This window comes from Lagopus muta, chromosome 1 (assembly GCF_023343835.1).
Source record: "Lagopus muta isolate bLagMut1 chromosome 1, bLagMut1 primary, whole genome shotgun sequence".
NCBI classification, from domain to species: domain Eukaryota; kingdom Metazoa; phylum Chordata; class Aves; order Galliformes; family Phasianidae; genus Lagopus; species Lagopus muta.
The window spans coordinates 53,812,098-53,829,166 of NC_064433.1; the positions used below are offsets into that span (position 1 = coordinate 53,812,098).

Here is a 17,069-nt window from a genome sequence, read left to right on the forward strand (position 1 = left end):
AGCAAGATTTATAAGGTTTATGAGTTCTGCTTTGTTTAAATTCAAACACCAGAAGAAAACTTGCAGAGGAACATATTTATGTATTAACTGGAAGAAGAATGCTAACACAGGCCATTGTGAAACATGATTTTCATGTGTTTAGGTGAAATACTGAAGTCTCCCGAGTTATTCCTGTTACTTCCATTGCAGAGGCTGCACACAGACGCTGTTGGCAGCAGGTGTGTGGAATGTCTCTGGCTGCTTCTGCTTGAGAGAAAATCACTCTCTGGTTCCAGTAAATGGTGGATTGGTGGATTATGAAGTGTTTCATATAAACTCTTCACAAGGGAGTTTTATAAGTCTCAGAGGAGAAGCCAGACCATCATCTTCACCCAGCAGCCTGTATTTTAAGGACTAAAACAAAACCTGAAGGTGAGAGGAAACCAGGCTCACCAGGCTGTGTCACCAGGGGAAATGATCCTTCCAGGTCTGCAGTGAGATTTTACTTCTGCAAAGGGAAGGGGCAAGGCTGAGCCACAGAATCCCTCCCCTCGGGTTTTATTCCAGCACTTGGCTGGGACCAAGAGTGGGCCTTCCTCCTCCTTTACTGTCCTCATCTTTCTTAGCATTTCAGCCCTGTGCAGTGACAGAAGGAGGGGCAATGGGTACAAACTGCAATATTGGAAGCTTCATACAAACATGAGGAAGAATTCCTTTACTGTGAGGGTGACAGAGCACTGGAACAAGCTACCCAGAAAGGTGGTGGAGTTCCCTTCTGCGAAGATACTTCAAACATGCCTGGATGCTTCCCTGTGGAACCCCACGTGCTTTAGCGGGGGGTTGGCCTAGGTGATCTCTGGAGGTCCCTTCCAACCCCTACAATTCTGTGATTCTTTCTCAGTCCGTGGGCAATGAGGAAGGCAGCAAAGTCAATGAGGGACACACGATTTATTTCCCTCTCAACCCGACGAGCCAAGGGCAGGTGTAGGACAGCCAAGGCAGGCTGTGAGGAGCCTCCACCAACAACCAACCAAAAAGCAGCAACGGCAGCCCTACACCGCAGGGCTGAGACCCCCTTTTCCCGGGGGCGTCCCCCCGCCCTGCGTCCGGCGCCTCCGTCCCCATAAAGGAGGCGGGCAGGGCCGAGGAGGCCGCGCCGGCAGCGCAGAGGGAGGGAACGCGCTGAGGGGAAGAGCCGGCGCGCGTGGCGGGGAGGCGGCGCGGAGGGAGGGCAGGCCGGCTGCGGGAAGCGGGGCTCCGCGCTGGGACTGGTTCCTTCGCAGCCATTTTCTGTCCAACCAAACAGCCGATTTGCGGAGGGAGCCAACCAGGGCCGCACTGGAGGTTTGTGCCTGGCTCCGGCCAATGATTGGTAACCGGTTCCACTGCAGGCTCGAATGAAATGTCCGTCTCCCTCCTCGGGCCCCGGCGCCGCCGCCGCGCCGCCGCCGCGGGGACCAGGAAGTGGGGGGCGAGCAGCCCCCGGGCCCCGCCGCCATCGGCTGCTCGCCCGCCTCTTTGTGCGGCCGGAGGGAGCGGGGCCGCGCGGCCGGGGAGCGGAGCGGAGCAGAGCGGGCGGCGGGGAGAGAGAGAGAGGGAGGGAGGGAGAGAGATAGGCGGGCGGGCGGACGGACGGGGAGAGAAGCGAGGCGGCGGCGGCGGGGGGTCTCGGTGCGCGGCGGCTGCCCCCGTCTCGACGGGGAGGTGCCCCCCCGGTTCCGGCTCCATTTTGCGGCCTAGGCGGGGGGAGGCGGAGGCGGGAACGCGGTTGCCCCGCGGCCGTGTCCGCCGCGGGCCGGGCCCTAACGGCTGTGCTACTCCCGCGCAGCCTCGGGGTCCCCTTCCCGGCGGGGAGGAGGCTTGCTGGCGGGCACGGCGAGCGCCCCACGTTGTTGCGGCCCGGCCGCTGTGCCCCCCTCCCCGCGGTGCGGCGGGAGGCCCCGACACCACGCCCATGGCCGCCGCGCCCGGCCCGGCGTGGAGCGGAGCGGCCGCGCCGCCACCGTTGCGGTCCGCGAAGGAACGGTGCGCGGGCGTGGAGCGCGAGGAGCGGCTCCGGGATGGGGTGAGCGTGGCTGTCCGGCTGCGTGCTGCGGGGCCCAGGCCGGAGAGCGGGAGCTCTATCGGCTCGCTGCAGCGCTGCCCGGCGAGGTGGCTGACAATAAAGTTGCTGAACGGCTGGGAGCACGTTGTCTCGTTCCATCTGAAAGCAAGGAATGAAAGGTGACCGCCGACCAGGCGTGCGCTGGAGTGAGGAAATGTGCGTAAATAGGGTTTCCCTCCCGTGCCTCGCTGTGGGTGCTGTTGCATCACTGAAGGGCGCGACATCAGGAAGAGAGATCGATCAGCCCGCCGGGCTGCGACCAAGTCGGGTCGGCGGGTTAAACAGTAACACAGGGACGGTCGGGGACATGGAAGCCTGCCTTTGCTAGGTGTCTACCTTACAGTTGTCGTAGGTGCCGCGAGTGAGCAGGTCACCCTGTTCGCAGGTGTACCTCTGTGTGCCAGCTGCTGCTCTGTCCAGAAACTGCAGCTGGTGATCCTGGAAAGAGGTATATTGTGTGAGTTATTCATAGACAATCAGAGCAGGAAGGAAAACAATCACCTGTTCTAACCGTAGTTCTGCAGCTATTAAGATATACGTAATTCTTTCACTTTGTGTTACAGATCCCAATGAAATTGTAATATGACAGAAGAGCATAGAAAACCAGTAGGCTTCTAGCTTTACCAGTCTCTTTCAGACTTAGCCAAAAAGTTGTTGTTCTCATGTAAAAGTTATCTAGTGGACTTGGGTGAGTTTTGGGAGGGCAGCGACTTGAGTGATTCTAGGCAGGCAGAGAGGTGGATGCCTGGATTTCAGTCCTCAAATGGCATCCTTTGTGTTGAGTAACCTGTGCCTGTCTCACCGTTACATTGTTTGATTTGGATTGAAGTTGTCATCAATAAAAAATGCATTTAAAAAATCTTAGTGCTTTGTTAAAAGGAGCCCAGACAAAGCAGTGGCAAAAAGTTAAGTGGAAGGTGCTGCTTTGGGCATTACTCACAGCCTGGCTTTAATTGACTTGCAGGAGTGCAGAAGTGATGTTTATGCATAATCATTAGCACAATATTCTTAACAATAAGGTCAGTGATTACTTGTATTTATTTATGTGGCCTATGGCGCAGCACTTTAATGCTAGGGAAGAATTCAGTTGTAATTCCCTGGGAGATATGAGGTGGCTTAATCTGAATCGCTATCTCTGAGGTTTCTGCTTGTTTCTCATGCTCTACTTTGAGCAGGTGATTATATATAGGCTTGGCTGTTAGTGTTGACAGCCGTAAAGCTATATTTGAAAGAAGCCAGGAACATGGGATATTACTCTTCAGGTTTTAATATTTGACAGTTACAGCAGTTCAAAGTTCAGTACAGAACCTCTTATTTGTAGTAATGATTATGTGAAGGGAGACAGCGTGCAGAGCTCTTTATTTTTGGAGGCAGGAGGGAGATCCAGAATACTTGAAGATTCAAAACATGAAATGCTTTATAACTGTTTTGTAGTCATATCTGTTTTTGTTTGTCAAAAAAATGGGGGAGGAGGAAAAGAAGGAAGCTTGCAAGGCTCTCTTCAGCTGATGCTTTAAACTTGGCTTTTCAGGTGTGATTTTTTGATACAGTACGTCAGAGAAATATGGAATTTGGAAAATGATGTTTTAGTGCCATGATGCTGGGAAAACATGCAAGCGGTCACAATGTATGCATGTGTGGAACAACCTTTATAAGTGATGTTGATAGTAGGAAAGAAATCATTAGCAAGTCTGAGGATTCTGCTGAAAATAGTTGTCTGTCCTGAACCAGCTTTGTATAAACTCCTCCTGGTCCTGCTGCTGGAGATGGAGAAACTTCTCAACACTTAATTGACATATTGCCACAGTGAAGGAAAAGCATAACCAGTTCACCAATGAAAAAGACAGGGTTTGCTGCTTTAATAAACAGATAAGCTTAGTTTTTCACCAAAGATGCTAGGGAAACACCAAAAACCCCATATGGAAACACAGCATAGTGCTTACAGTCAGTGCTGCAGCAGGAAGGAGCTGCTGAGGCTGAGTCCTTTCAGTGCCGCTGCCTCGTTCAGCTTCTGCAAAAGCACCAACTCGTGGCCCAGGACAGTAGGACTGGTGAGATAGGCCATGGTGTGACATTACTGCTGGTAATACTGATGGATGTGGGAATGTGGCAGGGTTGGCTGGGCCTTGCTGGGCTTTGGAAGGGAGAGATTTTCTCACAGCAGTCCAGGGGAAGGAACCCAATACAGCCTGGATGCCGATGAGTGTTAGTGAAGCTGTCAGGTCCTCTCAGCATCAATCTGCTGTTCCTGATGCCTTTCTGCTGTTGGGGAAAACGTTGTGTTGAGAGATTAGAGGAGCTGGAGATTGGGAGAGGCAGGGTGGCATCTGTTTGTGTTCTAGGCATGTGCCAAGGGGTTTTAGCTTTACATTTCTGCGGATGTGCTGGAGTGATGCCCTGTGCCCGTGGGTGCATTTACCAGGCAGCATTTCCTGCTGTGGGAGGCTTTGCTGCCAGGTGAGAATTCAGTGGAGATTCGGTTCATCAGAAATCACTGGCAATAAAAGGGAATTAATACTGTATTTTTCAATCAGAAATTTTCTCTGTAGGTACAGCGAGTGAGGGTGCAGAAAGCTCAGATAAAACCTTGTTGTCCCCACTGGATGTCATGTGCTGCTTTTCAGGTTTACATCTTCTATGCTATGAGCAGGTGGCAAAATAAAACTATGGTGGCTGATATAGTTAACTGCCTATACCTTTAGTTACCTTATCTGTCCTGCTTCTGTGGCAGCTACAAAGAAGGTACCTCACTCTTCAGTCTGTGGCATAGAATTTTCTGCTGTCCCTCATTTGAAGTAGCAGTTTGAGAGAGGGATGAGCTGCATAAATACTGCGTGGTGCTTAGAGCCAAAGAGGTACATGGTTTCCCTTGAGAGACCAGTTTTGCAGACTAATTTTTGCCAGGTAATTCTGAAGACAAGCTCTTTCTAGCTTTTATTCCATTTTTCCCTTGTATGCTGATGAAAGCATCAGACCCATCCTCTCAGCAAAAGCAGCTCAGGGTTGCATTGTTGCAGTTACCCTTTAGCAGAGCCACAGATACTGCTCTTTAGGAGAGCTTTTTAGATTAAGCAGGATGCAAGATTTACTTCAGGGTAGTGAGGATTCATCAGTTCTGTGTAGATGTATTCTAGGAAAGGTGTGAGTTGTGGGCTGCTGACAGAAGCATTTTTTTTTTAAGCATCCTCCAGAAGACTTCCTACGAGATGGTAGTGTAAAACTGTACATGCACTCACTTTCACTCATCATTGAGTTTTCTTTGATGTCTTTGATCTGAAGTGTTTCCCTTTCAAAATATTTCTGGTGTTACTTTCCCTGAGCTGTTAATTTGTATCTTCTTAGTATCAGTCTCCTTCATTAGAGGTACCAGGGACAGGCAGAATGCATGGTTGGCCTTGATGATCTGAAGGCTCTTTCCTAACTAAATGATTCTGTGATTCTCAGCGTTTTCTTAGAGCAAGTCCAGTGATACTGAGAGCTTTTCCTTTTTAAAAAGGCAATTAATTAGAAATGTTGTACTTCAAGCAGTATTTTCTCAGCGTTAGATTATGTGGTTATGTACTGTGGGCACTGGCTTGAGCAGGCTGTTAAATAAGCAGTGATCCAAGTGTCTTCTTGAGTTCTGACCATCTGAAGCTGAACCTGTAATACCTGCACAGGTAATTGTATTCATTGTGAGATAACTGAATTATCTTGCGCTCCTGCATTAGGGACTTGGCTGTGCAGAAAGGTGTTACACTGTCCATCCAACCACTGTGCTGTGGTTCTCTTAAAAACCTTTCCTACAGTCTAACCACGGAAATAATTTCAGTATGTATAAGGCTACCAGTGTCTGTTTGCTTTATCTGGGATAGATCTACCTGTTTCTTTTGTGCAAGCCTTTTCCTTTCAGTTCTAGTGATCTAATTGCTGGCTTTGATTTGCAATGGTGATAAGATTCCACACACACAAAAAAACCTTGCTAATTATCAGGTGACATGTAAGTAAAAATGGAAATGTGGACACAAGAGAAAAAAAGCAAAAATGATACCTGAAAAATGCATTAATCTAATGAGGTCAAAAGTGTCAAGAGATGCAGTGGGCTTTGAGAAGAGATTCAAACAAGGATTGTCCTTTGAAGGAGAGTAGAGCTGATGAAGGCAATGGAAGCTTCCTAAGCAATGTTACTGGGACTTGGCTATGAGGATGGGGGGGCAGCTTGCAGAATGGGTGGGTGGAAGCAGATGAGCTATCCCATCGTAGTATCTTGAAAGGCACGCTTCATAAAAGGCTGTGGGGGAACCTCAAGGCATTTCAGCTAGAACTGGGGCTAAATGAGTTTCATGCTTAGGATTTGTGGAGTCCATAATTCTGAGTTAAATTTGAACAGGGACCAGAGCTGAAACTGAGCTCTGGGAACAAGACTACCAGAAAATCCCAAATTAATTTTGGAATCAGCTTTTGGGATTTAGCAGACTACAGAACATAACCACTTTGAATTACAGAAGGAAAAAAGTGGCATGGCTGTTCTGAGGAAAGGCATTATCAGCTTTGGTGTTCTGGATGCTCAGGATTGAGGAACCTTTTCACAGTTGTTACAGTGAGCTGAGTAAGCAAACTCTGGACGCTGGAAAATTGAGAAGTGAAGTCTTCTTACAAAGAGCCTGCAGCACACAGACAAAGCAGTCTGCTGTGACACCTGGCATGAGGAAGGTAAAGCTTAAGGCGCTGCCCTTCTTCAGATAGAGCTGCTGTGTGTGAAATGAAACTGTTTTAAAAGCCCATTGGAAAGGATCAGAAGTACTTTACAGGAAGCAGTGGGCAGTGCTGTGCACTGGAGAAGAGGTAGAAGAGTTCTTCCTTTAACCAGCTCCTACGGCTGCATCCAGCTATGTAATGCTGCTGTGGATGCCTGCAGTGCTCAGGTTTCATGTGTGTCTGTGGCTGAGCATGGCACCGGATGTTGCTTCAACATTTGTAAGCAAAACCTCAGCCCTTGCAGCCTCAGAGCTCAGATTTGAGAGAGGTTTGGTTTCTCATATTTCTGGGAGGTGTAAAAATAGCACAGGACTGTCTCACCCTCACCCTCTTGTAGGCCAGTGGGAGCTGCAGGCTCTTGTTGGCAGTGACCACAGCACAGTCAAATGCCTTCCTCCCTCCTTTCCTCTGCTGCCTTTCAGGGCATAGAACAGGGATGACAGAGTGAGCAGGTAAAGAGCAGAATGTTATCAGAAGTATGTGGCATCCACAGCCAAGAAAGTCTGAGGTGAAGGAAAATCTGGTGTTGTGCATGGAAAGGTGCTCAAAAATATCTCTAGGTTTCTGAGCCATTGTAGAAAGAATTCTGCACACGCTGGGAGCCCCTTGAGTTCTTGGGGTTTTTTTGCATTCACAGACTCTCTAGAAACAGCATCATTACAGTCTTACACAGGTGAAAACAAAAACAGAAAAGTGGTATTTGAGATTTATAGGGACTAAATGCTCTGCAAAAGTTTATTTTCAAGGCATCAACGAGAAAAAAGTCAAGGTTGTTCAAATTCATGATGTTGCAGTTTAATCTGATTGCCTGGGATTTTGTTTTTTCATTCATAAAGATGCTTGGCCCTGGGGCCATGCCTGACCTGGGGATGGGCTATAGGTTGTCATTAAAAAGAAAAAGAAAAACCCCACAAATTAAAACCAGAACTGCTATTAGGAAGTGCTAACCTTTGTTTTAATGGCATACATGAAGCTACCTCTCTTTAGCTAAGTTATTTAACTTTGCTTTTTTGTATGAATGAGAAATAGCTGCAAGAATTGCTCTTCACTGTGTTGCATCTGAAGGAATGATCGAAATCAAAGCAATTAGTAAAGTGCAGCAACTATGAGAGTTCTCAAATAGCAAAATATTCAGGCTGTAACAATTGGTTCTCGTAGTTGTAGGTTTATTAAGTGCTGTTTTCCAGCTGTAGCTGCTCTTAGCATATAACAAATGTACCTGAAAGCATTGCTTCTTCTGGTTTTAGATGGATGGTGATAGCTCCACGACGGATGCTTCTCAGTTAGGAATTGCTGGAGATTACATTGGTGGCAGTCACTACGTGATACAGCCTCACGATGGTAAGAGATGTAAATATTATTATTTTTGCCTCTATGTAATTTCATTTGAGTTCTTGTGAAGTTCTCTGCTATCATTTCCAAGCTAAGATAATTGTTTGTATTTATGAATCCATTAAGGCTTCATCCAGTAAGGCATCCATTATGATGCCTTACTGTATAAAGCATTTTTCCTGTAGTCTAAAGGTAACTTTGGGAGTTATCAGTGTTGCTACTGAGTCCCTGGGGGTAATGACAATAACCTTGCCTTTCTAGGAAAGAGTTTTTGTTTTGACATGACATTTCTGTGTATAATGAGATAAGTATGGTGCCAAACACACATGAAGGTACTGTGGTATCATCTGTGGGTTTGGGTTTTTTTTGTTTTCATTTTGGTTATTTCTACATTATTAATACAGTGGGCTTTCAAAAGTCATTAATCTTTCAGTTTAAGATTTTCAACTTGACTTATTGCCTGTTATCTATCAAATACAATTTCTGTTAACTTCTTCAGACACAGAGGACAGCATGAATGATCATGAAGATACAAATGGTTCAAAAGAGAGCTTTAGAGAACAAGATATCTATCTTCCAATTGCAAATGTGGCAAGGATAATGAAAAACGCCATACCCCAAACAGGAAAGGTAACACTCTCATCTTCAAACAAAATCTAGTATTGAGTTTTGTTCCTTTCTCTGAGTGAACTGAAGCTGGCAGAGCTGCATTTTCTGGACAGGGGGCAGTTGAGATCAAATCTTTTCTCTTTTTTTTTTTAGGTTTCAGAAAGCTTTTAGTAATTTCCCTAATTACAGGGGCTGCAGCAGGGCTCCTATAGGGCTTTCAAGGGCGTTATTTTTCATAGATCTTTTCCCTGATGTTGTCAACGAGTCAAACTTGGTGACAATCCCACATCACTAAGAACTTTTTCTATGGAATTATGTCCTAAAAGAGGTAACTTTCTGCTTTGACTTGTTTCAAATGTGGAATAAGTGGAACTTTTTGGATGAAATAAGAATCCATTTCTCTTCCTGAAGGAAAGAGAGCACTCAGGTCATTTTAGCATTTGGATATGGATATTCAGGCAATAGCAGACTAAGAGCCTGCTTTGTACCACATAGCAAGCAAGCCAGGTATTGGAAGACTTATTTTATTTCTTTCTTCTAAGAATAGACTCTTAAATCAATTCTGAGCTGGCAACAGGATAAGCATTTAAATGTTCTACCTGTTTATGTTAAAACTTTGCAGAGCTCCTATTACTTGCTGCTTTAACTCCTAGCTAAGGCTGAATTTTTTTTTTTTTACATTCCTTCAAATAGAAGCAAGGCATAATTTTCTTGCATCTGCTCATACTTTTACAGTGTTCAGGGCTTTCTGGAAATCTGGGTGTTACATTTTTATCTTTGCTGTGAAAAATTCTTCACTGGTCCATATTGTCATAAATTTTTAGCAATCAAGATGAGATTTTTCTCAAGAATTCAGCATATGGGATGCCAAGCTCTCTTGAAAAATCAGGGAGGTCTTTGTGAAAAGCTGCAAGGGAAGCTGTTGGCTGATGAGTATTTCTGAAAATCTGGCTCTATTCCTCTGAAAATATCAGAGGAATTGAAGATCCTGCGTAGTTACCACTTTGTTATTTTAAGGGGAATACAAACAGGTTCTTCTCATGTGAAGAATAAGGATCTTAATAATTATAATCCTTCAGTTGGCTCCTGTCAGCTTCCCTAATAATCTTGAGCAATGCTTGCTGTTATTTTAAGTGAGGTAAATTACTTTGTCCAGCTGAAGAGCAGAATCAAATATATTTATTTCATTCTTGCCAGAGGCATGTTGTGTTTCTTCAGCTGAATTCTCATTTGGCAAATTTATACAGGAATATTAAAGCACTAGAGGAGCTAGCTGCTAGGCATGTATTTCAGTCCCTGAATTCTGTCAGGGTAAAAAAAACTCATCATGGTCAGGTTGGTGAGAATGTGCTGCAGTGGGTTGGAACTGTTGGTCTATTGAAAGGAAGATGCAAGTGGGCTGTGACTTTGTAATGAGCAGATTTGAAGGAGTGGGTAAGCAAATCCAGGCGCAGTATTGATACGTACCTGTATATATGAAACTTTATACAGAGCACAATTATGAGTTCAGAAAATGCTGACAGTTCTGCTGAAATAGTAAAGCTTCATTTAAAACCATTACAGCTGTGCTTACATAGAGTAGTGATGACATCCAGTGGCTATCTCACATACATACCTAAATGGCAGCATCACCCGATGGTGGGATGCTTCCTTTATTATCTATTACCATCTAACCTTCTTGGTTTTTTTTTTTTTTATTATTTATTTTTAGTTTTCTCAGATCTTCATCATTTTATGATGCTTTTCCTCTCTAGATTGCTAAGGATGCAAAAGAATGTGTGCAAGAGTGTGTAAGTGAATTCATCAGCTTTATAACGTCAGAAGCAAGTGAGAGGTGTCACCAAGAGAAAAGAAAGACCATCAACGGGGAGGATATTCTCTTTGCCATGTCTACCTTGGGATTTGATAGCTATGTTGAGCCTCTGAAGTTATACCTCCAAAAATTCAGAGAGGTTGGTCTATACTTCAATGTTTCCTCATTTATTTGTCCTGATTTTTTTATTCTGAGCCCTTTATTGGATTTCTGTAATGGCTGACTTGCACTGTATCTCACAGTAATTGTCAGGGAATAATGGGGACTAATGTAGCATTTTAAAACGTTTCAGAAGCTCTCAGGAGAAAAGAGTAAGCAAGCATTTTGATTAGACTTGCTGATTCAGAGTAGTTAAAGCTTCCTCCGAGTAACTTCTGTAATATATATGGAAGTAAAGCACTAAATTCTTTACAAGCACCTATTCAGAATACTGAATTTGATCTTTGGGTTCTATCCATAAAACTGTACTGGATGGCATCCTCTGAGGATCTGGCCTAATGCCCACTGTTTGGGCTTTGGATCTGAAAAAGATGTTTTTCTCATGTCGGAATAATGATTTGAATGAAGGACTATTTATTACAGTGGTATTCCAATTTGCTCTTTGTTACTGCTTATCTGCTAATTTGCTTTTGATACTTTGTATCTGCTAGGTATGCGATCGAGGCATTTTCCTTTATCCTTTCTCTAGCAGAAAATGGCTTTTTTTCCCCCTTTCAGCAATTTAATTGGGATTTTTTTTTTCCACTTCCTCCTACCTGGAGACTAAAGAAAATTTTACTTCTTTATTCTATATTCTATCTACCTCAAAGTACAAGTTGTAATCAAACAAATCAAAGGCATTTTCATCCGATGACCTCTCTTCCTTAAATCCTGAAGAAATTGTTCAGGGTCAAAATGATCATGGAAAGAGGCTTTACTGGCATGAGTGAAGCAGGGAGGTCTGAATTGGCACTGCTGTAGGAAGAGATGCTCTCCAGATGTTGTCTGTTCTGTAAATCCAAGTTTTTTCAATTAACAGGGCTAGGCTCACTAGCAGTATTTAATTTGCTGATAGCACTTGAAGCTTCCACTTCCCAGGAGGTCATTTGTTACGATGGACTGTGAGCAACAGGAGGTGAAATCTAAAAATTGAAGCATGGCTGTCTGCTGTCTTTTCCCACTTCCGTATAGCAGTAACAACACTTTGATGGCACAGGCACGTGCTTTAATTAAAGCAAGTGATGCCTATCTAGTTGTGGTACTTCTGGAGAAGTCTGAAGTGGATCTATTCCGCTCTTCTTCTGAAATGTCCATCTTTTGCAGATGTGTATGCCATGGTAGCAGAGTATTGTGATTACTTTTTAAAATGTTTTTGGGTGCCTTGGACAGTTCTGGCCATCAGTTTTAAGCCTCCATTCTGTATTCTGTCAGGTACTCCATGAAGGTTTCTGTTTTGTAGCTTTTATATTTGTTCTACATCAAGCAGTTGCAGAGATTTTTTTTTTTTAAATATGTTTTTAGCATTTTTTCCTGCAGGTTCTTATGTAATAGTACAGATCATCAAACTTCATAACTAAAGAACTGCACACAGATGACTGGGAGCCTTGGCTTTCTGTGCTGATATCCTTTGTGGCTGCAGTCCTTGCTGTAGGGGAAGAAATCCAATATCTTGGTTTTAAATGTCAACCCTTTGCTGTATGATGATGGCACTTGAATATGGTTGGTGGGCGAAGGTTGTGCACTCACTGGTTCTGAGACTGTGATTCCATATACACGTGCTAGCTGCTGCTTCTGGATTGTTGCACATCTCTGACTTTGTGCAGAAGTAAACTTCTAGAACTACACAATACTAATTTTGCAGAGTTTTGGCTTCTGAGGAGTATGACTAAGATTAAAAAAATGCCCTTTACATGTTCTTGTATTATGCACAGTCTTAAACACAAGTTTTGTAGGTCTTGGATTTCAAAGTCCAGCTCAACTTCCAAACCTTGGATTCTGCAAGCCGTCTCATGCCAAGAATGCACTAATGTGGATACCCATTTTTCTTCTGTCCAGGCAATGAAAGGAGAAAAGGGAATTGGGGGAACAGTTACAACTGGAGATGGTTTAAGTGAGGAGCTCACAGAAGAAGCATTTAGTAAGTAATACTCTTTAGTTGTTTTTGTTATCGTTACGAGTCTTCTAAAACAATGCGTCCTTTAGACACGGTAATTCTTAACCAAGGAAGAGATTCTGGGCCACTTGTGTTGTATCTATGATCCACTGAGACTTCCATTTGAGAAGTCTGGAGGATACCCTCTGCTTTTCTGACTTATCCCAGTCAGAATTTATATCAAAATGAAGATGGTGGGAAATACTGACACAGTAGTAGTAACTCCTGTCAACTGTGCGAGACTTCTAAGCACACATACACACATTAGTGCCAGTGTTTAAGCATGGATTATAATGAAAGATGTAAGATCTTTTTGTTTGTTTGTTATGTGGGTTTCATTCTTTTAATTTACAATTAAGAGTTTACTATTTGGATTTCCTAATCTTTATCTGCATTGTCTTACGGAATTGCTCTTTTGCTTCAGAAGTGGTAAGGCATGAATTAGGCCCAATTCATTAACCTGGACTGCAGCTGAGATGCTTGTGGTCTGTTTTCTCTCTCTCTCTCTCTCTCTCTCTCTCTCTCTCTCTCTCACACACACACACACACACACACACACACACACACACACACACACACACACTTGTACAACTGAAAAAAAGATTCCTATTCCATCTGTGGATCATCTGTCCCAACAAATCTGATACTGTATTATTATTATTATTATTATTATTATACCATTAAGTGGCAGAAGGCTGAAGATCTGTTCCTTGTCCCTTTTTCAAATAGCCCAGGCCTGGGAGGCTCAGAGTGCCCTATGAAATAAGCATTAATTTGCTGTGATTTGAAGAGAGCAGCTTTGGAAGAGAACAGTCAGTGTTGGCAGGATGCTCAGGGAGATGTTGCAGTAGCAGAAAGGCGGGGAGAGGGATTTCTTTGAAGTGAGTGATGGTGTCACGTGCTGCAGGCATTTCTTCTCTGTAGGGGCGCAGCTATGGATCCCTTCAGGGCTGTGGTCTCACGGCGGCAGCAGCAGTAATAGCTGTGCTGCTGCAGCATAGCCTGTAGTTCTTCCTCATAGATCTGCACCACATCTGGGTCAGAGAGCTGGCATTAAGCTGTTCAACATATGTGGTGGAGGGTGCTGTAATTTTAAATCTGTCTAGATCTGTGGAGATCTTTAAAGCCTCAGTTAACTTGCCAACTTAAGTGTTTGAAAGTTAATACGATGAAGGTAAGCAAAAACAAGCTTTCAGCTTTTGTATTGAAGCTGTTAGGATTACACTGTTTTGATATTTTTATGGGTTTTGCCTCTTGTACAGAGTGCTATGCTGTATAACAACTTAACTTACAACTTGGAAGCTTTACTTCCAGCTAACGCTTGCAGCACGTAGTTACTCTGAATGTCACAGAGCTTACTGTTATGCATTACTGTAGGGGTTTGGCTTAGGGCATCATCCCTGAATTTTCTTTATAAATGTCAGAAGTACTTTTTACTCGGTTCGTTGGCCTCATCTTTCCTCTGTAAAATTCAGAGATAACCTGAAAGGCACGCTGAAGTCAAGCAGCATAATGTCAACTGCCTCCACGTTAGAGCTTTTATGAAGAAGTACCGCTTTTTCCCTGAGCATACACATGCACGAGGAGCTCAAGTGCTAAATCTTATGTCTAAACAAACTCCAAATTCTCCAGATTTCTTAGAGTATTGAATGTTGGAGATTGGGTTTTTTTTTTTTTTGATGGTCAGATGGCAAAATCCAGTCCTCAGCGTGCTGCTGTGTATGTTCTACCTCACATTCGTGTCTTACTTCTAGCTTATCCAATGCAAAATCTAGGTGAATTTAGGTTCTGAACTGCTGATGGAGATATGTAGCAGTGATAACGAGCTTGGTGATGTAGCTGTCATGAGAGGAACTGTTCCACAGACCCAGAGCATGCCACAACTAAATGTTTTGTAGGTAACACACGCTTCAAACAGGGCTCCATGTATCCCGTGGTTCTGGTCTAACTTCCTTAAAATGCTTTTTCTTTCAGCTAATCAGTTGCCAGCGGGCTTAATAACTACAGACGGCCAGCAGCAGAATGTTATGGTCTATACAACATCGTATCAGCAGGTACAGTATCCTATCATCTGTTCTCCCTTCTGCTGCAAAAATTCAAATGCTAACTCAGCTGCCTTCCTCTGAAAGGCAAAAACTGATGATATTTTTAGTACTCTGGTGGCTGTTGTGCCATCCCAGTGCTCTGACAACTCAAGGCTGCTGATGGTGATGCTGTTTCAAAACGTGTGAAGTTGAATGTAAGCTTCCATTTTCTTTCTCCAGATCTCCGGTGTTCAGCAAATTCAGTTCTCATGATTTGAAGAAAACTTTGGATCTGGGAACGCGAGATGCAGAAGCTGTGCAACTCTAATGAAAAGACAGTTTTAATGACTGGTGAAGAGATTTCTCTCTTTGTATATTAAATAGCTGTAATGTAGCTACCTGAAGCTTGACTAATTGAGGTATGAATTCAGACTCAAATCTTTTTCATGAATAATTTTAAAGAAACAAATTGGATTTTAAAGGTATTAAAGTATTTTTGTTTTGTACAAGAGTTTGTTGCTCTGTATAACTCCTGTATGCATTGTATATTGCAATTTATTACTGTCAGAGATTTGTAGACAGTTTCTTATTTTCATATTGAATCATGTTACTTTTGTAATTCAGGTAAACAGCTGGGTTAATTCATGTTTACCCTTTGAATAAAATGGTAAGGGTAAAGTTCATTTTTGAATGCAAGTTGCCTTTATTATAAAGATTGAGTTGGTCTTGGTTATGTAACTTGTCTTGCATGACAACCTCAGCTAACTTTAGATGTCATGATATTTATTGAAATTTTGAAAGGGACTTTTTCTCACAAAAGTGCAGCTCAGAGGCATTGCTACAACTGTTTTTTATGTAACTTGAAACTTAGAAGTAAATCAGAAACAAGCGACTCTCCTACGGTTAGAGACTTAGAGCTAGTCAACAGTGTTAATGCAAACACTGATGGTGTATGATGCAGGTCTTCATTTCATTCTTTATCAGTCGCTCCTTAGACTGGTTTCGGTAAGTTTAAGGTGGTCTTTGTGCTACTGAAAATAGCTCTTCCTTTTTATGTATGGTTTTTAGTATCCAAAACCTAGAAATTCTACGGTAGTGGGGGGTGGGGGGGATTTTATAGTCCTTGTGGTAAGAGACCTCATTTTAACTTTCTACTGAAATGTTTTCAGGTTGCTTGTGAGACTGTGGGAACTGAAATGTGTTAGCAGCTCTCTGTGTACAGCGTGTGTGTGAGCGCGTACGTGCGAGTGGCTGAAACTGGGACAAGCGGTACAAATCTGCAACGAATGGTAGACTTCAACATTGCTGTCTCTTTTCTGGTTTTGCAATAAACTCTAACTAGAGAATGTAGTTCTGCATATTTAGCCAACTGTTCTTGGTAACATTGCTGTTTCTTTAATAGCCAGGTGGGTGATTTTGTTAGATGCCCTTCCTTAGCCTGTTAAGATAGGGGTGGTGGGTTTAGTAATAGCCTGCAATTTGGAACCTGCTGTTTTTTTTTCTACTGCTTGCAAGAGACTAGCGTATAATCGTTATTTTTCCATTTACCTGTCATTAATTTAAACAGATCACACCTTGCCTTCATTGCCATACTATTTCTTGTTGGTAAACAAACAAGTAACCATTTAATATTGGAAAAATATCTCAACTGAGCCATCTCAGAAGCCTGAAATAGTCAATTCTGTGCTACTCCAAAACTTCAATGTATGTGTGGATTTAAACAGTGTTCTTGCAAGCCAGCATGATGCTGGCAGGGCGTCTAGGGGAGGCACAGTGTATGCTGTGGCAGTCCAGGCAGATGTTCTGGGGTTTGTGGCAGTCTGCAGTTCTTCAGCAGCTACACCTCTAAACAAATGGAATTTTTCATTAGATGTACAACTGGACAACACAGTCACTACAGGAGCCCCTTTGGTTTGTATTCAGTTTCTTTAAGGCCTCCATACCCTTTTTCCATTGCAAATTTGGCTGCAGAGCTGTGATTACTGCTAAGGAGAAGCTAGGGGTTTTGCAGCTGGATGTGTAGAAAGGGAGTGAAGGGTGTCTGACTCATTTGTTTGAGATCAGTTGCATCTTTCTTGCTCTGCCTGCTCTTCTGTGAGCTTAGGTTAAGGAGTTCTCTTGAATTCATGGTTTATGAACTATCATCAGAGCAAAGGAGTCAATATTACTTTGTTTTGCTTTTCCTGTACTCCCTCTCACACCCCACCCCACTCCATGTGGTTGAGGGACAAAGCTGCATCAACCTTGTTCCATTCTCTTCCTGAAAATACAGCTGTGGAAGTAATTGTTTGTAGGGTGTTACAGTGCTGATAAAGTACGTATGGCCCTACGTATGGAAAC

The 17,069-nt window shown here is 43.5% G+C and overlaps 1 protein-coding gene across 5 annotated transcripts; it reads left to right on the forward strand.

Moving 5' to 3' along the window:
- Positions 1 to 1,152: 1,152 nt before the first annotated feature.
- On the forward strand, positions 1,153 to 15,412 carry NFYB (nuclear transcription factor Y subunit beta). 5 transcript variants are annotated; one of them, XM_048939582.1, is made up of 7 exons: positions 1,153 to 1,351; positions 8,068 to 8,161; positions 8,652 to 8,782; positions 10,516 to 10,713; positions 12,609 to 12,690; positions 14,680 to 14,759; positions 14,970 to 15,412. In XM_048939582.1, the coding sequence occupies exons 2-7, from the start codon at positions 8,068 to 8,070 to the stop codon at positions 15,000 to 15,002; spliced, it is 618 nt and encodes a 205-aa protein (XP_048795539.1). In that variant the 5' UTR covers positions 1,153 to 1,351; the 3' UTR covers positions 15,003 to 15,412. The 5 variants fall into 5 exon arrangements, with proteins under 5 accessions (XP_048795539.1, XP_048795529.1, XP_048795520.1 ...); XM_048939572.1 differs by having other exon boundaries at positions 1,156 to 1,323; XM_048939563.1 differs by lacking the exon at positions 1,153 to 1,351 and adding an exon at positions 4,069 to 4,540.
- The last annotated feature ends 1,657 nt before the right edge of the window (positions 15,413 to 17,069 follow it).